The 22,319-nt window shown below is 51.9% G+C and overlaps 1 protein-coding gene across 1 annotated transcript in view; it reads left to right on the top strand.

The window, feature by feature from the left end:
• BMP6 (bone morphogenetic protein 6) overlaps nucleotides 1–22,147 on the top strand; it is a 150,603-nt gene extending 128,456 nt beyond the window's left edge. The window contains exons 3-7 of the mRNA XM_077886105.1: nucleotides 7,151–7,299; nucleotides 7,990–8,187; nucleotides 19,603–19,679; nucleotides 20,479–20,589; nucleotides 20,685–22,147. Of these exons, the coding sequence (XP_077742231.1) occupies nucleotides 7,151–7,299; nucleotides 7,990–8,187; nucleotides 19,603–19,679; nucleotides 20,479–20,589; nucleotides 20,685–20,834 (685 nt within the window). The 3' untranslated portion in view covers nucleotides 20,835–22,147. The remainder of the gene's footprint in view (nucleotides 1–7,150; nucleotides 7,300–7,989; nucleotides 8,188–19,602; nucleotides 19,680–20,478; nucleotides 20,590–20,684) is intronic.
• Nucleotides 22,148–22,319: the final 172 nt, after the last annotated feature.

Below are 22,319 nucleotides of genomic sequence, written 5' to 3'. Positions count from 1 at the left end.
CCAGTTTTTGTCCCTGCCAGTGATGTTGCTCCAAGCTGTAGGCTTCTGCTCCTTTCTGTTTGATACCCATGCATCATGCCAGGAATGATCAAATCTACTGAAATGAAAAGGCAACACAAAAACAATACAAATGTAGGGCTCACCTCCATGTATTTTTCTTCTCCCTGTGATCTTGACCCATCAAGTGTTGACTGTCTTAGTTGCTTTAAGATGACTACAAACAAGTTTATTTTTTCACTTGTCCTCAGTGGGAGTGTTAGTTTGATACATCATAACCAGAAGCATATGTCTCTGAAACATAATATTTTTATTATTTTTATTTTGAAATCTTTACAATGAATCCCCACAAATGTTGATATGTGTGATTCATTAACCAAATAGTGTAGTTTGGGAAACAAGACCTGAACCGGGCAGTCAGTCCAGTTCCAAGATCTAGGAGAGTAATTTCCTTAGAAGAGCATTTCTTACAGATCGATTGCTCTAGAGTGCTACTGGATTTTCAGTGCTGCTGGCTAAAGTGAAGTGACATGAACCTTTATCTTCAACTGAGGTATAAGTGAGATACCTGAGACTTTTTTTTTTTTTAAGAGAAGGGCAAATTTGAGAAAGCCAGGATGGGAGAACCTTATTGTGGTTGGGGCAGAGCGAAATCAAAGCCTTTTATCGCTGTGCCCAGCCACACCTGTTTCTCTTTCTGTGTCTGGCTTTCACAAGTGTGATCCTCAGGGACTCCTGAAATCTTACTTGCTTATTTGATAATCTCTGGCACACTCAGTGTGGGCCTCAGGCAAGCAATGAGCTTTTCAGTTTTGTTGCTTTGCCCCCGAAAAGAGGATAATACAACACCTCAGGTTATGTAACTAGTTTTGTCTTTTTAGTCAAGTCCTATTATATCTAGAGTGATCCACCTGAAATCAAAACAAAAAATTCAACCAAACCTTATTCCTTAGCCTATCTAAGTTCTTTTCTTTGCAGAGCCATGGTGTAGAAGAGCGTATTACAGGGAGGAATTAAGGTTATCATAAAGAGGAACGTACACTCAAAAGAATGCTCCATTTGAGGGAAAGGGAGAATCGGGTGCAGTGGGCAAGAGAAGCAGTTGTTTGGGGACTGTTTACCTAACACTTGGTAAACATGGAAGAGAAGAAAAGATCAGTCTTTGTTTCTGGAAACTATGCCTTCTGTAGTGTTCATCCCCAGAAACAGATTGCCCCAGAAAGAAGACATGCGTCTTCTTTCCAGGATGTCCAGCCTTGTGGGAGGCCGGCTATGGTGGAGGCTAAGATTATCTTTTGAGACATCTGTTGTTTTTTTTTTTTTTAAATCCCAAATGAACACCTTTTTTCTTGTTTTGTTTCCCTGTATCGTACAGGAAATGGAAATGTAGGATTGGTGATGAAAACATAACATTTGCACGTAACATGTTTAAAAGGTAGCAGGATGTCTCATTCAATGTGTGCTTGATCACTAGGGCGTGTTGGAGTATATATCCCCGTGAAGGAGGACATTGTTTTGTTTCTGTGGCCAAGGAGGTCAGGTTAGGTTGCCATGAATTCGTAAAAAATAATCTGCTTTCTACCCTCCACCCTCCCTCTCTGCCTTGGACACAGAGAAGCAGGATTTCTAATAATACTGCTACTTTGGACTTGATCTTATTTGTGATTCTGATTATTAGTCTAACTTGATAACTCCCTGAGGGTAGGGCCAATGCATAAGACAATCAAACATTTACTTGCGGAGTGTTCTACGTTTGCTTTGTACTGTTTTAGGGAGAGGAGCAAGAAATCTTGAGAGCAGTTAGCTTTGAACCTTAAGTCTAAAAACCAGATGACGATGATACTAGTCATATTTAAAGGAGCAGGACCCTGCTGTAGGTCAGACTCTCACAGTGTGGTGCCCAGGCCAGCAGCAGCGGCATCACCTGGGTACCTTAGAAATGCAAATTCTCAGGCCCCACCCCAGAAGCTCTTTGTGCTAACAAACCTTCCAGGTGACTCCAACACAGGCTGAACTTGAGAACAACTGCTGTGATGATTAAAGGGTGTGCAACACTGGAGCCAAGTGACCTATATTCAAATCCCTACTCTGTACTTACTGGCTCTATGACTAGGAGCAAGCTACTTAACCCCCTTGTGCCTCAGGTTCCCTCTCTGTAAGCCTGTGATGGCATTAATAGTATTTACCTCTTATGGTGGTTGTGAGGACTTAGCATATGGAAAAGCATCCATGTAGTAAACGCCAAGTAAGGGCTCGCTAGGTTAATACTGTGTCAGCAAACGGATTTGTATCCGTTTGTTGAAGATGAAATCTGTCATACAGAGTTAAGGTGTTTTTGATATTTAAACCATCTCTTTATACCCTGCTAGTCCTTGAGGTGAATATTAGTTAATACTGAGAGGCATAACATCAGTGAGAGCTTAATTATATAATAATAATGTGCATTCACTCTTATTACCCAAATCCGTGTGTGTGTAGCAGTTTACCCTGATTTGTAGTGCTCTGTTTTCAAATATCCTATTCTTTCCTCCTTTTAGTGGTAAAAGTTTAAACTTATAATCCTCTGTATATGATATATTACATAAGAAGAAAGTAAAACCACTTGCTTTATTTACTATCTAATTTTCTAAAATGGTTGGCTTTTGGCTTCCGTTCTTTTTGAAATTTAAGTTTGCCACATTGCATAAAGCAGGTCCATCACTTGATGAGAGTTGTTTCATATCTTAGTTTACCGTGAAGTCCAGCCGTACTGCAAAGGGATGTTGTAAAGAAATAAAGGAAGAAGACAACAGGCTCACCTTATCAAACATCTCATAAATCTGTTTGCTTCAAGCATATAAATTTCACTTGGTCAAGAACATTTCTTTCTAGTAAAACAGTAGTAAGCAGAGTGGCACTTTGTCTAGGGCAGTGTGACCTTAGTGGGTGCCATTTGTCAGGAAAGACTAAAGCCAGCCACTAGGAGCTCGGATACCTCCTGCTCTTCTTCGAGGGTGAAAAGAAATAGGACCCACTGTGTTTGCCATGCTGCTTTCTACGCCAGCCTGATGCAGTATCGCCTGCAAGGGCGGGGGCTTTGGGAGCTTGTATTAGGAGAGACCAGGTGGGGTGACCTCGACAACAAAACACTAGTTCTACAAGTCTTGCTATGAGTGACTTGCTGGTCAGTCAATTCTAGCCTCAGGGTGACTTTGTAAAATTTTCTAGAAATTTCTAGATTTTCCAGACATCCCTTGGTAGGCTTATTAATTGTTAAGAACTTAATTTTCCCAGGAAGATCTAAAGACCTCAAGTGGGCTAACACCGAAAATAAAATTGTTGTATCCTCGAAGATAGATAGAATGCATATTCATCATGAAACATGGGGTTCTGTGAGTTGGTAGAGAACAAAACAGCCAGTAAATTGTTTCAGAATTCTCTGTCTTGTTTCAGAATTTTCTTTCATGATACATGAACTTGAGCATGTCAGTCATCCCAAGAGGAAGATCCAAGTAATCCAGTCATGATGGTCACTTTGGCCAAACCCTAGGATTCTTTATCCATTGGTAACGCATGTTTTAGAAAGAACGACAGGCCTTGAGTCTGCTGAAGTCAGATTTAGAAGGGAATCCCTGTGTTTTTCACCTGGCAAAATCAGATGCATCCTGTTGGAGGCTATACTTGCACAGGAGACTGGGCAGGCTGCAGGTCATTGATGCCAAGTAAATAGGTATCAGCCGGCCCCACCCCATTTCAGTGACTTGCCATAAATAGTGTTTCCTAAATACCTGTGTTATTGGGAGCATTGAGGCTGAGCCAAAGAGGCTGCTCCTTAAAGCTGTAATTTTTTTTTTTTTTTTTAAGTTCTTCACCCTGGCTGTGAATGCATGTCGGTAGTGTTCTCAGTCTAGATGGGGAGCCTTCTGCATGAGAGGAGGAGTAGAGCAAGACTGGGAAGGTCACTGGAGTTCCAACAGCAGGTGGCGGCCATCTTTGGTCCCTTCCTGCATGTATCTTTCACCCCTTCCTACCCTGGCCTGGATAGGAGAACCTGCTCGTGATTTCTGATCATGTGCCAGCTCTGAGTATCTTTTTTTTTTTTAAGATTTTATTTATTTATTCATGAGAGACACAGGCAGAGGGAGAAGCAGGCTCCATGCAGGGAGCCCGATGCGGGACTCGATCCTGGGTCTCCAGGGTCACGCCCTGGGCCAAAGGTGGTGCTAAACCGCTGAGCCACCGGGGCTGCCCCAAGCTCTGAGTATCTTAACATGGTTCTGTATCCAGCTGATGTTGGCATCTCTGTGCAGTAGATTTGATCCCTTACCTCCTTCTGAGCCCTCATTCAGTATTTTCAACCTGTGCCCTGGGCCTTTCTAGACTCTGCTTTTTAGATATGTGGTGGCTAAGAGCATAGGCTCTGACTTTACGTTCTGGTCACACACCTAAGCTCTGTGGGCTCCATGCCCTCAGCTGTAGAAGAGAGACGGGGAGAGGATCTGGCTCTCTGCGGACCCCAAGGAATAAAGGCGAGGCTCTTGGGGCATCCCGCATGTTGGAAGCACACAGTAACTCTTGTTGCTTCTCTTCCATTTAGTCCACTTATTTTAAGTGCATGCTCTACCTCTCCTTCCGTCCGTGGACCCGAGCCTCCTAGATGATGTAATGAGCATCACAATTTGAGGCTACCTCACGGCCGGTGAGCCACTTCTTTTGTCTTTCCGGGCTCAGCTATCTGATTGCCTGTGTGTTCCCCCTGGCCCCCTGAGCAGTGAGGACCAGCATCCTCGCCATTGCCCGGCCAGGGACGGAGGTGGAGAAGCAGCACAGGTGCCCAGGGACCCAGCGTGACTCAGGAGCAGGCAGGAGAGTAAGCCAGGCCGCTCGCATCTACGCGTCCCCACTCGCCTTGTGGCTTGCATCCCTTCCACCTCCCGATTGCTAATCCTCCTCCCCTCAGAGCCTTCTTCCTTTATCCCAAGATTAACTTGGGGTTCGTCTTTTCCCCTTTAATCCGTGCCCTTTTCTCCTTCTCTCTGCTTTCTCTCCTTTGTGGGAGACTTCCACCCTGCCCCACACTGTCTCCTGTAATGACTCCTGTTTCCTGCTTCATAGACCCTACTTTTTCCAAATTAAAGTTCATTCTAGCTCTTTGTACCAGCTCCGCCGCCCTCCTATCTCAGACTGTAGTTTTCTGCATCCTCGTGCCAAGTCTTTAAGAATTGTCTGCCAGGTGCACAGGTGCGTCACCTAAGCTCTGTGAACAGCGACGAGTGACCCCCTTCACTCAGGGGCAGCTTGGCGCCCTGGACTCTCATTCTAGAGGGTGCCAGAAGGACGTGCCTGCCCTGCCGGGGGACCAGGGCTCCTTTTCCCACAGTGCTGTTCGTCGTGTCTGTGTTATTCCTGGATGAGGGTCTTCTCCAACCTTCCAGAAGAGAATTTATGTCTTTTTATATCTTCACTTCAAAGCTTTGGACTTGCAGTCCACTCTTGCTGTTTTCTATGAACACCCCCTGTCTCCCTGCTCACAGTTACCTAGGGCCTGGGGGGCAATTTGTCAACAGGAGGTATGACACAGGCACATCGGGGAGTGCTTTAAAGATGGCAGGCCCGCATGTGGCCCCCTGCAGACTCTGGTCGGCAGCTGAGTAAACTCCTTTTCGCTGTACCTACTGTTTTAAGCTTGGAAAAGATGACGGTAGAGTTTCCTTCTAACTCTAAGCCACGTAAACAGGAAAAATTGTTTCCCCTCAGAAATCTAAGACTTTTGACTCCCAACATCTCACTGGCCTCACGAAGATTTGATGGGGCAGAGAGAAATTGTACTCCCTTGCCACGGGTTGGCCTTTCTTAACAATCTCGAACAGCAGGGACACAGTACGGAAAACTGGACGTGCTTGCTGCTTTTCACTAGCTAGCTCTTTCATTTACCAGCTTTTGATCTTAGTTGCATGGCTGTAACCTCAAGGACGAGTCCGATTCCCCAGCCGTCCCATGGGGATCGTGATCCTCAACCATCTCTCAGGATCGTTGATAGGAGAACGAAGTGCACAAGAGCGCCTTATAACCAATTTCAACATTCGGTGTTTGCATTGCAGTGCTCATCTTAATGATGCAGGGTTCTAGTAATTTTTCTATCCTGTAAAAGATGGTACCCGAGGATTTCAATCTTTCCATGGCCAAAATGGTGCCCTTCCCTGGCCTGGGAGTGCCTGGCCATTTCATGCCCGTGACCCTGGGATGTCAGCTCAGATTCAGAGTATCCTTGAAACACACGAAGGGGACCGTCCCCTAATACCGCTCTATCACCAAGTGTTGCACGAGTGGGAAGAAGCCTTCATCCATCTTCCCACGACTCCCAGGGTTATGTTAGTTGAAAACTATAAGAAATACATACATATGTAAAACTACTCCTTTTGGAGCCCAGTGGAAAGAATGGATTCCAGGTTTTCCTACAAGAAGCCCAGCCATGGCTCACAGCTGCACCGGGATGAACTTTAAAATCACTCAACATCCACCCACAGCTACACCGTCCACACAAGAAAGGAGCCCACACTCAGCATGGACTGCTCAAAGGCCGTAATTAAAAGCAAGGAACTGATGATTACTCACAGATTTGATGTGGCCTCTTGATTCTCCTTATTTCACAGGAACTAACATATGAAGATTGTCGGGTCCTCATTTTACAAAAGAGAAAAATGAACAAAGCATACCCTTTTTTTTTTTTTTTTTGCTCATATGATTCCTGATTTTAATATTTTCCCAATCCTTTCCCTCACACCCCTCCTTGCTCTTTTTTTTAGAGTTCGTTTACCACAAAGTAAGCAACAATATAACTTACTTTCTTCCTCCTGCCCTCCCTTCCTTATTTCCAAGGAAGACTTGGCATGAACAGCCATAGCAAGGCCTTTGATGAAGTTGAGAGATCTACATATTTTGGGGAGAAAACTCATTTCTGTGAAGCTCCCTAGCATGTATTCCTCTCCAGATCATGCCATGCATGTGTCCGGTGTGTCACACGAGCCAGAGCTGCAGTAGGGCACTGTGCGTGGCTCCTCCTGTGTGCACGTAACCCAACGTTGGTGTTTTCATCCTAACGCCAAGGCAGGACAGAGAGGGTGGGCCGAGAGGGCAGCACGCGACTCACCACACCATCTCTTCTTTCTTTCAGAGACTCTGACCTGTTTTTGTTGGACACCCGCGTGGTGTGGGCCTCAGAAGAAGGCTGGCTGGAATTTGACATCACAGCCACTAGCAATCTGTGGGTCGTGACCCCACAGCACAACATGGGGCTACAGCTGAGCGTGGTGACCCGGGATGGTAAGTTTGCCAAAATCGGCCAACAGTTTTCTTCCATTTCCTCTCCAACAGTTAGGATAGAGCCATGGTTTCCGGTGGAGACCACAGCTCTGGGGTGACCTCACTGACTGTTCCCTCATAACTGCTACTGAAAAGCAAAATCTTTCCTGGAGGTCTCCAGGAAGGACTGGATATAAGTAGATGGTCTGAGTTCCAGAAACAATGGGAAGACCGCTCACAGAGGCAGGGGAGGCCAGGCTACATTCTGACTATTGGCTGGGGTGGGGGGCCGGGGAGGGGAGGTTTGGACAGAAACCCTTCCAGTGCCCCCTACTCCTCCAGCACCAAAGCTCAACGGCTCAGACTCCCCACACAGGTCCTCAGACGGGGCCCACACTGCCTGTGAAGTCAGTCACCTCCCTGTTTGGGAGGCATATGATCAGAAAAGAACGGTCACATCAGGAAGCCTTTCAGGAATGGGAGGGCCTGGGAGTTCACGCCAGTCCTTGCTTTGGTTTCGTGGAGCTTTGGAAGGAGTGTTTTGATTTTGCCCATCCAAAGGGAGGCAGCAGGGCTCTGAGAAGGCCTAGTGCTCTTCCCTCACGCTCCTTCTTTGTGGCTGACACCTGCGCGGTGAGGGAGGCTCAGCTATGCAGCTTATAGGAACAAGTTTCCATGGACTAAAGACCGGTTCTGTGGTTTGCATTCAAGGACTCCCCATCAACCCCCGAGCCGCAGGCCTGGTGGGCAGAGATGGGCCTTACGACAAGCAGCCCTTCATGGTGGCCTTCTTCAAAGTGAGTGAGGTCCACGTGCGCACCACAAGGTCGGCCCCCGGTCGGCGCCGCCAGCAGAGCCGCAATCGCTCTACCCAGTCCCAGGATGTGTCACGGGTCTCCAGCGCCTCAGGTAGGTTTGGGTGGAGCCTCCCCCCCTTTCTTTTCCAGAAAGGAAGCCTGGTTAGCACTCAGGTCTCAATGAGAACAAGGATGTGCTGATGGTGTCAGCTGTTACCTGGCTTCTGCCCAGAACTACAAAGGCCTACAGGTGCCTCATCACAGCCACCAATTACCTAGAAGGGTTCCTAGAGCCATCAGAAGGGGATGTTTGTTCTCTGGGGACTGAGTTTGCAGGCTAGACACCTGAGCATCTGGTTTTCTAGAAGAGCATCCTTCTGTTTGATGAGATTTCTCCAACTCCTCTTTCATTCACACAAAGGTCCTGAGAACACCTAGATTTTCTTCTAGTCGTGTCACTCCTGGGAGGCTGTGGCATACAAACAAACGTGGTGTATTTGTGTGAGATGGACTCGTACTTGTCCATGCTCTTGGCTGAAAGTGATGGAAACTCAGCTCCGACAACCGTCTCCGACCGGTTTCATTGGTGCATTGAACCGGAAGTTGCGGATTCTATCTTAGGCCTGGCCAGATTCATGGGCTCACACAGTGTGACCTACCTTGCCTTCTCTTCTTCTGTTTTCCCTTATTGGTGGCATTCTCAGAAAGACCATCTCTGTGTGGTGGAGGCAACCGGTAGTCCCAGGATTTTATCCCACTTGGTAACCTCAGCTTCAGAAGAGAACATCTCTTTCTGGTAGTAGCTTCCGTAGAAAGCCAGGCTGAGGCCAGGTGCTCACCTCTGAGCTAGGGAATGGGGTCAGCCCCATCCTGCCCCAAACAGGCAGGTTCCGAGGGCTAGAGAGAGAAAGAACTCCTACTGCTTGAGTGTCAATTCAGTAGTCCTTCAGAGGTGTTTCCCGCTGCCCCCGCCCCCATGCTGTGTCTTACTAGAAAGGGATATGGAAGTCCACTCATCAAAACATGAAGTGTGGGGAGCAGGTGTTGCTTCCTAATATCAGCTCACATCGCTAGTAGGCACCAAATTCAAAGAGATGCATCTTGCTCTAAAGCCAAGGCTTACAAGTCCTGGGTCTCCTTGAGCTGTTGAATTGGCCCAGGATTCAAGCATGAAGTTGAAGATTTGCGGTGGGATTTGCAGTCAGAGATGTTGCTTCCCTTGTTACTAGTCCGTGACGTTGGGCAAACCTATTTCAGCTTCCGGGTTACTTGTCTTTTAAGTGGGGATGACGCACACTCGGTCGGTTTGTTGGGGTTAAATAAGTATTTGATCTGGTCCCTCATAATGCCCAGAGTAGTTGCATCCAGTTGTAGGAAGCAGGTCCCCAGGGCGTATGTTAGGACCCAAGAAAGGATGTCAGATGCTTCTGGAAGATGCACCAGTTCTACCAGGTGACTATTTAAGAGTGTCCTCGTCAGCGGCCAGAAAGACTTCACGCAGCTTTCCAGAGTGCTCCATTTCTCTTTGGGAAGAGGCATCTCCGTTTTAGGTTCCGACCTACTAAGCCATCCCTCTTACGAGTAACTGAGCTGTAGAGCTAGAGGATCCACCACCCAGTGTGAGGTGACATTTTGCTGCTTTTGTCATCCTGGTGTTTCTTGGAAGCGTCGTGCAGCGTGGGTGTTCCCGTGTTTACCACTAAAAACAGAAGAAAGAAGAAGAAGAAATGATTGCTTTCCTTTGTTCGCCTCTGAGGAAGCCTGCTAAAGAGAGGCCTTCATGTCCGTGTCCCCCTTCAGGGCGCGATGAAGGAGGCTGCCCGTGGCGGGCGTCGATTCATTAATGAACTGCGGTCGCTTTGGCGCTGGGACCCCAGACACGAAGGCAGCTCTTGAAATGTTGATTGCTTTTTTAAAATTGAAATTTCACTTGATTTATTCAACACCCCCTCCCCCAAGTACACACAACAGATTTTGTAATTGGAAAAACATGTCTCTGATTTGGGTTTTTACCAGGATCATCCAACTATTCTTTTTCCATGTCTCTTTCAGCTTTTTTTTAAAAATTAGCATTTGACAAGTTTATTAAATAGGAATATGAAAGTTGATCGAACGTGTATTAAGAGGCCAGCGTATCTGCTCTTTCTTGGGCCTCCCACCCCCGCCTCCCAGCCTGGTCCTCGCCCATACGCTTTGCTCCTTCCCGCGGTACTAGGACAAGAGAGTTCATACGGGTACCTCTGGCCTCACTCCTTCAAAGGCTCAGACCCCCGAAGAGAGTGTTACTAGGAAGGACCCTCCTTCCCTCTTAGTGTCTTCAAAGACCCTCTGAAGCTGGTCAAGAAATTGCTCAGGTCGGGCCCACGGAAGTGCCACTTTAGATATTTGGCATTTTCTTCCTTATTCATCCTTGCCATTAATGGGAGCAGACGTACAAGGGGAGAGGTTGCTCCTGGAGAAAGGATTTCCAGAAAGACTGCCTGCTACGCAGAGAAATGGGTTGTCTGGTTTGTGCCAAGCCGCCGTGGGACCAGATGTTGCCCACCTTCGTGAAGCAGGGAGCCGCAGCTGAGACAGAAAGTTGTCCTCTCTGGTGTGACCCGAGGTGGACTTTCCCTTTGGAAATCTCCTGGAAGTTTGAAGGAAGAGATTACTTTGCCTCTGCTGCCCCCCTTCTTCCACAGAGTGCTCCCAGGGAATTAATATTTCTCCGCTGAGACAACCACCACCGGAAGCCCATCAGAGACCATCCTGCATCTGGGCAGAGAAGTGAACATAATCCATCAAATTGCCTGTCATCGGGGTGAAACATGGCAGGGAAATGTGCGGCTATTTTTGGAACCGAGCTGCAGATGCCTGGGCCGACAGGGCAAGTCCGCAGCGAGGGAAAGGCCAAGAGCCCCGTCGGCCTCCTCCCCACCGCCCACCAGAATCTGCTCGAACGTCTGCATTGGCCTTCAAGGCGGACTTTGCAAACACATGCACCGAAGTGTGGGTTTGGATCGAAGGCTCCCTGGATGGTTTTCACTTGCCCCTGCTTCTCTGCAGCTGTCTGCTCCCAGTGAATGACGGGTGTTGGCTGTGTCGCACTTCTCCAGCGGCTTGGATCTCATCTGGACAGTATTGTTGATCACTTTTGCACATGTTTTACGAGTCATGGTCCAAGCCGTGCTGTGCAGCCCGTTGGGGATTCCAGTGAATCTGGCAGTTCTTTCTCAGCCTCCAATTCCACCACCCTACTGCCCTGCGCCAGCCTGCCCTCGGGTTTGTTAGCTCCCATCTTTCTAGTGGCTTCCGTTCACCGTCTTTTATGGTAACTTTCTCTTGCGGTTCATTGCTTCATCTTCTGGGGGCCTGTGACACCACCTGGCCAGTTCACTACCAGGACTGTGCACAAATGGCCTTGAGGGAAGGTTCCATGTGGGAGCTCTAGACACCAGTCGAGCTAATTTCCCAGGATCTTTCCGGACCTTACTGCGGAGGGAGTTGTTAACACGATGTGAGTCTGAGGTTCTCAGCCATGCCATGTCAACCCCCTGGCTGCCAACGCTGTGACTTGGAATTGCTCTTGGTTTTGGCAGATGAGGGTTTGGGAACTTTTCTGCCACTTTTAACAATTCGTGTAAAATTCGGTGACCTTCAGGCCTCTTTCATCCTTGATGTTTTTGTTGCCACCACGCACTGCTGCCAACCATCTGCGAACCAGCGAGCCTTCAAGACCCTGTCTGTCCTTTGGGAGGAGTCCTTTGCTGCTTCCAGTGCTACGTGTTAGCATTTCAGAGTCCTTCCTCCTTCCACGTCTTTCCAACCCAGCCAAACACGTGTCTTTAAGGGTCTTGGGTGGGTGTGGGAGGGGAGTATGGTTCTGGTACATATAGATATGCCAGTGACCCTACTGATAATTCCAGTTCTGATCTTTTATCTCTTGAACTTCCCAATTAGGACCATTCAGTGTGCTCTCAGCATAAGAAAGGCAACCGGGACTTCACCACTTGCAAAATAGTGGCTTGGGTCCTTTGTTGTGACTATGAAATCTTGCTGTAGATTTTAGGGAACTCCAGGCAGTAGGCTGGGGGCCTCATCCTGACCGGTCAGTGTGTATTTGGCCTGTGAGTTCCTGGCAAGTGTCCCCACTAGGTCGTCATGTGCTTGCATAGGTTGGCATGCCAACACTGAGTGAGCTGACCCCCATCCCCACCCCCACCCCCACCCCATGGACATCCAGAGCTGGAGAAGAATGGATGTGGGTCAGGGCTTTGAGTTACTCTTTATGGTTCTTCAAAGGAATTGGGAATTGTAATTTGTCATTTTGATCTTAAATTAAAATTTTAGGGCCTGCAGCTTGGCTTCCAGATGTCTTGGTCAAGAGGTAGAGGCTTGTTCGGGGCTTTCTAAAAGAAAGCAAATCTTAATTCTCCACAGCTGTGGCGGACAGACAGGACGTTAGTGATTCAACAGAATCATGTCGAACTCCCTATTTATAATACCTGACTCTCATTTGCCAGTAAGCTCCTTTGGGATAAAAGGTGTCAAGGAGTGATAGGTTCCCCTTTACCCCATCCCTAGTTGACCCCTTATGAATGTCCTGATGGCAGGTGATGCTGAAAGGCAGTAACAGGCATGACCAGGAGCTGCAGGAGGCCTGAATAGTTCAACCACTACCAGCTCCTGAGAGGATGCTGGGGGCCGGGAGACTCAGTCTAGGAGGGAACAGGGAGAGCAGAGGTGCTTAAAGTACTGGGAGTCTTAGTGCTCAGTCTTCGAGAGAAGCCTTTGTCTGTTTTCAAGACCCTTAATCTCTGCATTCTTTGGTAATCGAAATAAAGGCCGAGAAGAGACCAAAGTCCACCCAAGATAATGGAGCAGGAGATCTTGAAATTCTGGCCCCACAAAAGGAACAAGACCTCCCCGTTGCCTCGAACCCTGTCTAACCATCCTGGTTGTAAACAAAATCTAGATTCTGAAAATCAGGCTCCCCGCCCCCCGCTTTCTGTGAGATGACCCCCACCTGCAGTTGTCCGCGCAGCAGGGCTCGAGGACCTGGGCTTCCTCCGGCGCGTGCGCCACGGCCACCCCGTGAGCTCGGGGGAGCCAGAGCCTCGTCTGGATCAGGTGGGCTGGAAGGGCGGGGGATGTGGACGGAGGGGCCAGGGCAGTGGAGGCGGAGGGCCCTCCCCACGGCGGGGCTGCTCTTGGCCCCATCCTTCTAGGAGGGAGGGGAAATGAGAGCCACGAATTGTTTCCTCTAAAACACGAGTTTCCTCTGGGAAGTCCCTGTAGCCTGGGCTCAAACACTGGGGGCCCGTGGGGCGTGTCACTGTGTCCCCAGCTGCTGGCAGGTGTGCGGCCTGCTGCGCAGGAGCCCAGCCTACAGGGCCCAGCCCGCACAGGAGCCCCGGCCTGCTTCCCCCCACCCCGGTTTCGCGGGTTGCCTTGACTTTGTCCTTTCTCTGCCTTGCTCCTCCCGGTGGTGCCCCTGGGGCCAGCCGGCCTCGCAGCCCTGCGGGTCAGGGTCATGGCGGTGCTGTCCCTGCTCATCCGGGACTCGTGCCCCCGAGACTCTCCTGGCCCCTGGTGCCCGGGAAGCCTGGGTCCCGTCCCGTGTGGCCAGTGGGCGGCAGGAGGAAGCCAGTGGCCGGGCCCAAGGCCTCCCCTCGTGTGGCTCCGGTGGGCCTTGCGGTGCGTGCAGCTTCCGGGGGGCGGCCGCGAGGAGTGGGGCTGCCCTCCGGGGTGGCGGGATGTGTCCCTCGTGCCTGGGCAGGACCGGTGTGCGGTGCCCGGGGACGGGGGTGCCGTGAGCGGGGCTGGGCACGCCACCTGCTTCCAGCGGGGTCAGGAGCACCCTGTCCTCACCGTGCTGAGCCCCAGAAGTGCCCCCCTGCGGGGTCCGGGGGACGGGGGGAGGCGGCCCAGGGCTCAGCCAGGCCCCGTTAGTCTCGTTAGTTCTCGCCCTAGGGGGAAACGCCCCTGGAGCATCGCAGGGAAGCCCGGATGCTGAGGTGGTGGGGGGGGCAGAGACTGTCACCCATGAACCTGAGTGTCAGGGCCACGGCCCCGAGGCCAGGGACAAAGGGTCGCCAGGACCTGGCCCAGGGCGCTCAGCCCCGCTCGGCCGGGGCATCCAGGTGGGGGGGTCTGCACCACCGCTCCACGGCCCAGAAGGCCTGGCGAGGTGCGGGGGGCCCTGTGCGGGGAGCGCGCCCTTGCCCTCATCGGCCCCCCCAGAGCCCCTCTGCTCTGCTCCGCAGCATCCGCGGGGACAGAGGCCAGAGGATTTTGCCAGATGCTCCTCCCTTAGGGGGCAAACAGGCAGGGCTCCTTTGGGGGCTTTTTTTTTCTGTCCAGCAGGCCCCATGCCCAACATGGGGCTTGAACTCACAACCCTGAGATCCAGAGTCAGCATGCTCCCTGCACGGAGCCCGTCGGGTGCCCCAAGGTCTGCCCCGCTTCTGAAGCTTACTTCAGGACCACTTTTTCCCTAACAGCTTCCACCAACAGAACTCAGCCCTCCGGCCTCTCAGGCCTCCCTCCCCACCAGGGTGGGGCCGCCCCAGCTCCCTGTGAGGGAAAGCGTTTCTCTCCTGCTGGAAGCAGCTGTGGAGCTGCCCTTGTCTGATATGGAGGAGACGGGTCCCGGGGCTCCTGTGCCCCTCCGGTCGTGTCACCTGGTAGCGGGGTTTCTCCGCCCCAACCCACGTGTGGCCAGGCCCTGGCGGTCCGGCCTCGGCTCAGCCGCCCTGGGCCTGGTCTGGCGGCGCCTGACTCCGCGCTGGCCTGCGCCCGGGGCCTGCCCTCCGCGTTCGGCCGAAGAATCCGAATCCCGGGGAACGAGCGGAAGCCAGATTTCACTTCCTCTTGTTCAACTTCGAAAAGGCCAGATTCCTCGAAAATGTGTCTCAGGTCCCAGACCAGCCTGCACCACATCTGCATCCGGGGACGCCCGGGCAGCCCTGGGGGCTGCAGACGGGCTCTGGGGGTGAAGGGGCGATGGCATCGCCGGCGTGCGCGCCCCCCTCCCTGTGACCCAGGTTCGAGAGTCTGCAGACTCAGCTGGGCAGCGGGGGCCCGGCTCCGAGGACTCTGGCCTGACCGTCGGAGACGGGGCTCGCGCTCCCCGATGCGTCTCACCAGGTGGGCATGGGGCCGCCCGTGGGTCCCACGGAGGACGGCTGCCCCCAGGGCGTGTGGCCCGGCCTCCCGCCTGTGGCTGTGCCCAGCCGCGCGGCTGCTTTTCCTTTGCCTTCCCCGTGCCTGGCAACCCCCGTCTGGGGAAAGCTGGGTTGCCTTCCTCTCCCCACTGCAGCGGGCGTGTCCTGTCGCTGTAGGAGCTCTCCCCGGCCCTCTCCAGACCCTGCATCCCAACAAATAGCGAGCGGCCAGGGCGGGAGGATGCTCTCCCGCAATCCGTCAGCCCTCCTAAAACCCAACGGAACGGTGCGTGGCCGTGTAATTCCACGACCCAGGGCACCGACCCCGGGGTGGCAGGCACAGGTATTTTGAGGAGCACTGACCTTCCCAAATATTCATACACCCTCTGCCCGCATGCAGCATGGAGTCCTAAGGCATCCTAAGTGCAGCTTGAGAGGGTCCGTGGGAGGGAAAACAGAGTAGAATCCCTCCATTCCTCTCTCTGGCCCCGATCTTAACAAAAATACCAGTGTCTAGCTCTAAAAGAAATAGCTGTTCTTACAGAGAAAGTTCTCTTTGTTGCGCATTGAGAGTCAGAGTCGCAGGAGGCTCACAGAGCTAGAGCTGTGGAAGGCAGAAGCAAGGTCCTTGGCCGTGACACCTTGGTTGGTCTTCCTGGCGGCCAGCCCCCATCCTAAACCTGTTGCCTGACCCGTGAGTTGGAACCGTCGGGCAATTTCATGACTTTTGTATCTCCCGGGTTATAATATTCCTCGCCATGTCCAATGGCCTGGAAGGAAAGGTACCCCAGAAATCTCTGCTTTTCCCATAGCTCATGATTCCAAGCTGGACGTTGGGGAGATCGTGGTCCCAGGACAGAGAAGGCATTTGTGGGGAATGTTTACTTTGTGGGGACAAAGCCAACTGGGATCAGGCAGGATAATTCTAGACTGGGACTATAAGTTGGGGAGTCATATCACTTATCATCTAACCCAGGACGACTTCAAGAATGCAAGGAACTGAGGCCTTGGAGTCTTCAGACTTGCAACTGGCAGGAGAAGACGTGCAGGGGCAGAGGACTGTGGGCGAGTTCAGAAGGGCCAGGCCTGGGAGCACACACCTCCCTTCTCCCTGCCTCCCCTCTGTGTGGGCAGGGTCGAGGCACATGGCCACGCCTAACTCCAATGGGAAGCGTCCAGGGGCTGTGCGCCCAGTGGGTGGACAGGGGATGGGGTCTTTCATGAACACAGAGCGGACTTCACCGGGCTGTTCTACAGCAGGCCGCCCCAGGACCTTCACATCTGCTGTTCCCACCGTGCAGACTCCCCTTGCCCCAGACAGCCTCCCGCCTTGCTCCCAACATTCCTGCGGGTCTCTGCTTGGAAGACACCTTAACAGAGAGCCAGGCCCACCAACCCCGATGAGAGAGTGACCCCTCCCTTGGGCCCTGCTCTCCCTGTCTCCCAACTACTGAATAATCATTTAGTGGGTCAAGGCCCTTCTTGACTACATGAAAAAGAAGCAGACTCTAACGAAAAATAAGAGTAGCAGGCACTCATCCAGCCAACAAGAAGGCTGGAGAACCACGTAGGGAATTAAGTGATCAAGCTCCGACCCGGTTACAAGGACAGTGTGCTCTGGATGCTATCACCCTGGACACTCGCTGCCATGCCACCCGTTCTTGGTTTCCCCTTGGAGTCACGCTGTCAAAGGTGGGGGCATCTGCATGACTTCTCGTCAAAAGCTGATACTCAGTCGCCAGGGGACAAAGGCAGGAGCTACCTTATGGGAGATGGGGCCTTGATTCCCACCTGTCTGGGTGAGAGGGGAGAGGTGTTACTGGAACCCGGGTAGCCCACGCAGGAAACATCTGCCATAGCCAGGTATGGAATTCTGGGTTGATGGCATCATTCTCAGGGTGTTAAACAGCTTATGTTGTGTATTTTTGTTGCAAAGCAGTTGGCTGCCCATCTGCTTGGTGTTCCTCTGTGGCTCATTTTCTTTTTATCTTCTGGTAAAGATAAGAAGAATTACCAGAATTCTCTTAAGAATTCCTCTGCGTTTAATATATACTCCAGTGTCACCATGTGCGGCCAGGTAGGAATTTATTTACTCTGCTCAGGACTCACTGAGCCTTTTCAATATGAAGACGCTGGCCTTCCTTCACTTTTAGAAAATTCCCACGTATTCCTGTATTCAAATATAACTCCCCAATATTCTCTTCAGAAGCTCCTATTGGAAATGCATTGGACTTTTCATTCTGTCTTTCATTATCTCTTCCCAGAGAGAGAGAGAGAGAGAGAGTTCAATTTTCAAGCCATGGTACTCCAAGCTGTATTTGGGGGCATTTCTTCAAATTCGTTGTTCACTTCTTTAATCCTCTCTTCATTGGTGTCTAATCTGCTATCTAACCCATCCATTTCATTTGTCTCTCCAGCAGAATTTTATAAAGTTCTATTTTGTTGTCTTTCACATCCACGTGTTCTTTTGGCCCGTTGTTTATCCAAAATGTCCTTGCTTTAGGGTTTCTGTTTCTTATTTTATCCCTTCCGTTAGATATTCGTTTTGTAACCCCACTCAGGGATGACCCTTGCCTGCAGTCCCTGTATTTTCTCTTCTATCCTAACTCTCCTTTTGGGACAGTTCCTTTGTGTGCCTGCTGTTTTCTTGAGGGATTATTTTCAGCAGGAGGTTCCTGTCTTGCTTTGTGGATGGTGGGTGGTTTCTTGTTTTTCTTTTGTTTGTTTGTTTTGTTTTTTTGTTTTTTTACAGAGAGTCTTCATCGTGAAAATCTCCCTCCGGGGTGGCTTTGCATTCAACTTCTGGGTACTTGAAATTACAGCTTGGGTTGCCCTGCAAGCTGAAAAGGCAGGAAGGGAGCATGAATAAAGTTAGAATGAGCAAATCACCTTCAAAAGGTGGCCGGTCTCTCCTCCCGGGAGAGCTGACTGAGCTGTGTCCGTGCCCTTTGATTCTCTGCCTTCCAAACTCCTGAGATCTGCACACCCCGTCTTACTTCAGGGCCCAGGTGTCCAGGTAGCAGGGAACCTAGGTCAAGTAGGCTTTCAACAATTAGGTGATTTACTGGCTCGTGTGATTAAAAAGGGCAGAGGTGGCATGCAAGGGACCTCCTGCTCTTGCATCCATCGAAGTCCATTGTAGATCAAGAAGCTTTCTCTGGAGTCTTGGGGCGCTTGGGTAGCTCAGTCGGTTCAGACCCTTTCTCTGGAGGCTACTTCTGATGTCTCTGGACACCAGCACAGGATGGATCCTTTGGCCTCACGGTTCACTATGACAGTAGTTCCTAAAGCCAGTCGCAGGCCCCTCTGGCTCAAACACCTTCACAGGCCTACTTTAATGCCTCTGGTAGAAAGTCCAGATGATGCCGGTTGCCATTCCAGGCCACTCATTTCCCTGGCTTTATCTCGCCTGACTCATCGCCCCATGTCCTTACAACTCATTCCACCAGAACCACTCACTTTTCCTCTCACTCCCACCCTTAACCGTGACCCTTCTCTGAACTCCCCGTGGGACTCCCCAGACGCCTGCCCGTAGCATCCACATTGTTTTGGGTGAGTTCCTGGTCTCACGCCACTCCTTGAGGCCTCTGAGTTCCTGGAGGGAGCCAGCCTCCTGTTCCCCGTGGCGCCCAGCACAGGACGCCTCCCAGGAGAGCTGCTCCCGCTGGCCTAAATGGTCCAGGCGCTCCCACACTCCTCTAGGTGAGGCCAGGCTCACGGCGGCTGCCCCACGCAGGCCAGGTGCACACGTCCCACGTAGTCCCACCAGGCTCTACTGTCCCAGGAGCCTGTGCTTTGGTGCAGGTCAGCGGGCTCAACCCTGGAAGTGAGACTGGGGACGTGATCTTGGCCGCGGGGTGGCCCTCCCTGGCGGGCTCACAGGCCTCTCGGTTAGGCCCTGCTGCATTGCCCTCCCTTCAGGCTGCTCTCCTGTGAGGGCCCAGGTCTCCCACAGCCCCGGTGTAGCCTCAAGGCTGTCCCTGTGGGAATCACAGCAGATCCCACCTAGGGTAGTTGTCTGGTGAACACGAGGTCTCCCAAGTCAGGAGCCCGAGGAGGGCTTCAGGGCATCCCAGGCGCCCCCTCCGCAGGCCTTGCATACAGCAGGGGCTCACAGCGGACATCCACTCAAGTCCGTGATCACGTACCGGGTGCCAGGCGGCCTAGCACTCGCACCTGCGTGGACGAGGTGGCCTGAGTGAGGCCACTGGGAGCCTGACAGCTGTTTGGGGACCACATGTATATCTAGCGGGGGCCTTGTTCCCTGCCGTCTTGCGCCTCGTACGGGGCCCGGCCCACAGGCGCCCCCCGCCCCGCGTTAGTGTTGAAGTGAAAGAGTGGATGAGCTGATGGGCGCATCTTCTGCTCTCCTCTGACAGATTACAACAGCAGTGAGTTGAAAACGGCCTGCAGGAAGCATGAGCTGTATGTGAGCTTCCAAGACCTGGGATGGCAGGTGAGTTCTCTGGACAGCAAGGGAGACCAAGGCCCTTCCCTCTCGATGGCAGCGGCTGTCCTCGAAGATCTTGAGCTTAAGGGCCCAGGTGATTCCTCATGGGACGGTACCTGCGAGCTCTTCCGGAGGCTGGGCTTCTGGCAGAAGGCGGATGAAGGGCCGGCCTCCTCGTGGCCCAACGCACCCCCTCCCTGCCCCCAGCAACCTTCCCAGGGAGCCAGGTTCCCACGTTCTGTGTACATCAGAATCAATTCCACAGCTCCCGGTGCTCTGCCCCTGGTCTTTCATAGTCCATGAGGCACGTACGGACTTGGACCTTGTTGGTGTTTTGAGAAAGGGTTGGAGAAACTCCTCTAACGGTCCAATGGCTCTCAATGGACTCATCCGAATTATCTAGAAGAGCACGGACGATTAGCCCCACACCTGAGAACCACCACTAGTTTCTGAGAAGCGAGTTACAAGTGACGAGTGATAGGAAAGGACGTCCATAAGCAGGTGGCATTATGATGACCGCGCCTGTGGGTCCAGGTGCGTTAAGCACCCACCTGTGTGCTCCCAGGCCCAGCAGGTGGGTAGCGACTGAAGGCTTTGTGGGCCTGCAGAGGGAGAGAAGGCTCTGGAGCCAGATAGATGAGGCTCATGCCCTAGCTTTTGCCGCCTGAACATGAACTTGGCCTCCCAGAGTTTGTGTGCCCAGCTGTCCCCGGCGAGGGGTATCCGCTCCCAGGATTCCTGAGAGCACGGATGACGTAAGGGGCACATGCTGATCGTAGGTTGTGTCTCTTTGCCTTCAACTAAGGATTGGATCATTGCACCCAAGGGCTATGCCGCCAACTACTGTGATGGAGAATGTTCCTTCCCACTCAACGCGCACATGAACGCGACGAACCACGCCATCGTGCAGACGCTGGTGAGCACCCGGGGGCCCCTGGCACGTGAGGGAGGAGGAAGCCACGACCAGGTGTGGCTCCTTAACGGTGCCTCTCCCCTTCTGTTTGGCAACAGGTCCACCTCATGAATCCTGAGTACGTCCCCAAACCGTGCTGCGCGCCAACTAAGCTGAACGCCATCTCCGTTCTTTACTTTGATGACAACTCCAATGTCATCTTGAAAAAATACCGGAATATGGTTGTCAGAGCTTGTGGATGCCACTAACTCCTCAAAACCAGCTGCTGGGGACACACATACAGCCTTGGGTTCCCAGATAACATCTGCCTTAAAAAAACAAAAAACAATAAAAAACAAAAAAAAAACAAACCCAGGAGGAGGGGACGGGGGAGGCGCGGCCTTGAAGCGGCCCCAGGCCGGTTGGTGCCCCACTGCCCAAGGCGGCTTCCCAGGGCCTCCGAAGAATTTGCTCACACGGTAAAGGGCGCGGGTAGTCGCTGGTGTGCGGGGAGCAGGGTTTGGACGTCGGCGGTAGAGTCTGGTAACGACAGAAGCATCGCTTTGAGGGCCCCCCCCAGAGCCCACCCAAACTAGCTTTAGCTTTAGATGAAGCTATTTGTGGTGTTAGTGAGTGAACAGGGGAAATGACCCTAAGAGGAGGAAGAGTGATCTTGGCCGAGGCGCCGGCCCGGTCCGTAGTTTGTCACAACTGGAACGGGGGGTGGTGGGCGGGGGATGCACCCCGAGAAGGGCAGTTCATGCAGGTGTGCGGCCCGGGCCGCCCCCGGGGCCGCGTGGAAGTGCCTTTTCTGTCGCTGCCCTTAGCAGGGTGGAGGCCCGCGGGTGTGGGACACGGATTTCGGTCGAGCAGCTGCGTCACTCCCACACCTCGGCCCGTCCCCCCCATCGGCGGCCCCGTACACGGGTGCTGGCCGCGGACCGCGCCCCGAGGCCGGCCCTGCCCCTCTCGGGTTCTGGAAAAAGCACATTAGCCCCAGGAAGGCCGGCTCTAGGATTTCACCCATTTCAGGAAAACGGTCCCTTGCCTTTTCCTCGACTGCGTGCCGGGTGGCGGGGTCAGACCCAGCAAGGAGAGGAAGCGAGGAAGGCGACCCCCGCCACCAGGAGGGGGTCCAGCGGGCTTGCCCTTATGAACCCGAATCCCAGTTTCTCTTGTAGAAAGGAAGACTCAGAAGAAACCGTAGAATATTTTTAAAGTGTTTTTTTCACAATCATGTACTAGGAAGCCAATTTCATACTAAACTGATTAAATAATACATTTATGATCTAAAACTGTTTGCACTTACAGCTTTTTTGTAAATATAAACTATAATTTATTGTCTATTTTATATCTGTTTTGCTGTAACATTTAAGGAGAGACCAGACTTTTTTTTTTTTTTTAAAAAGAGTTTATTTAGAAAGTATCATAGTGTAAACAAATTGTACCACTTGGATTTTAATACAAGACTCATGATGCAAAGCTGAAGCCACTCATGAGGATTGTGCTTCTCTAGAAAGTTGGGGTTTTTAAAAGGACATCTGTGAACCATACATAATTAATAAAGATTTCCTTTAAGGCAGAGGCTGGCCGAGATCCTGCTCTGTGGTCTCCTGCCCCAGACAGCAGACGTGGTTCTGTTTCTCAGAGTCCCACCACCAGTTACTGGGTGTCCACGGACCGCACCCACCCTGAGCATGGGAAGTGGGGCAGAGCGTGTGGGAAATGGAGGGTTGTTAGGAGAAGGGAGTCGA

This window comes from Canis aureus, chromosome 37 (genome assembly GCF_053574225.1).
Source record: "Canis aureus isolate CA01 chromosome 37, VMU_Caureus_v.1.0, whole genome shotgun sequence".
Taxonomy (NCBI): domain Eukaryota; kingdom Metazoa; phylum Chordata; class Mammalia; order Carnivora; family Canidae; genus Canis; species Canis aureus.
This window is presented reverse-complemented; position numbering and strand designations above follow the sequence as displayed.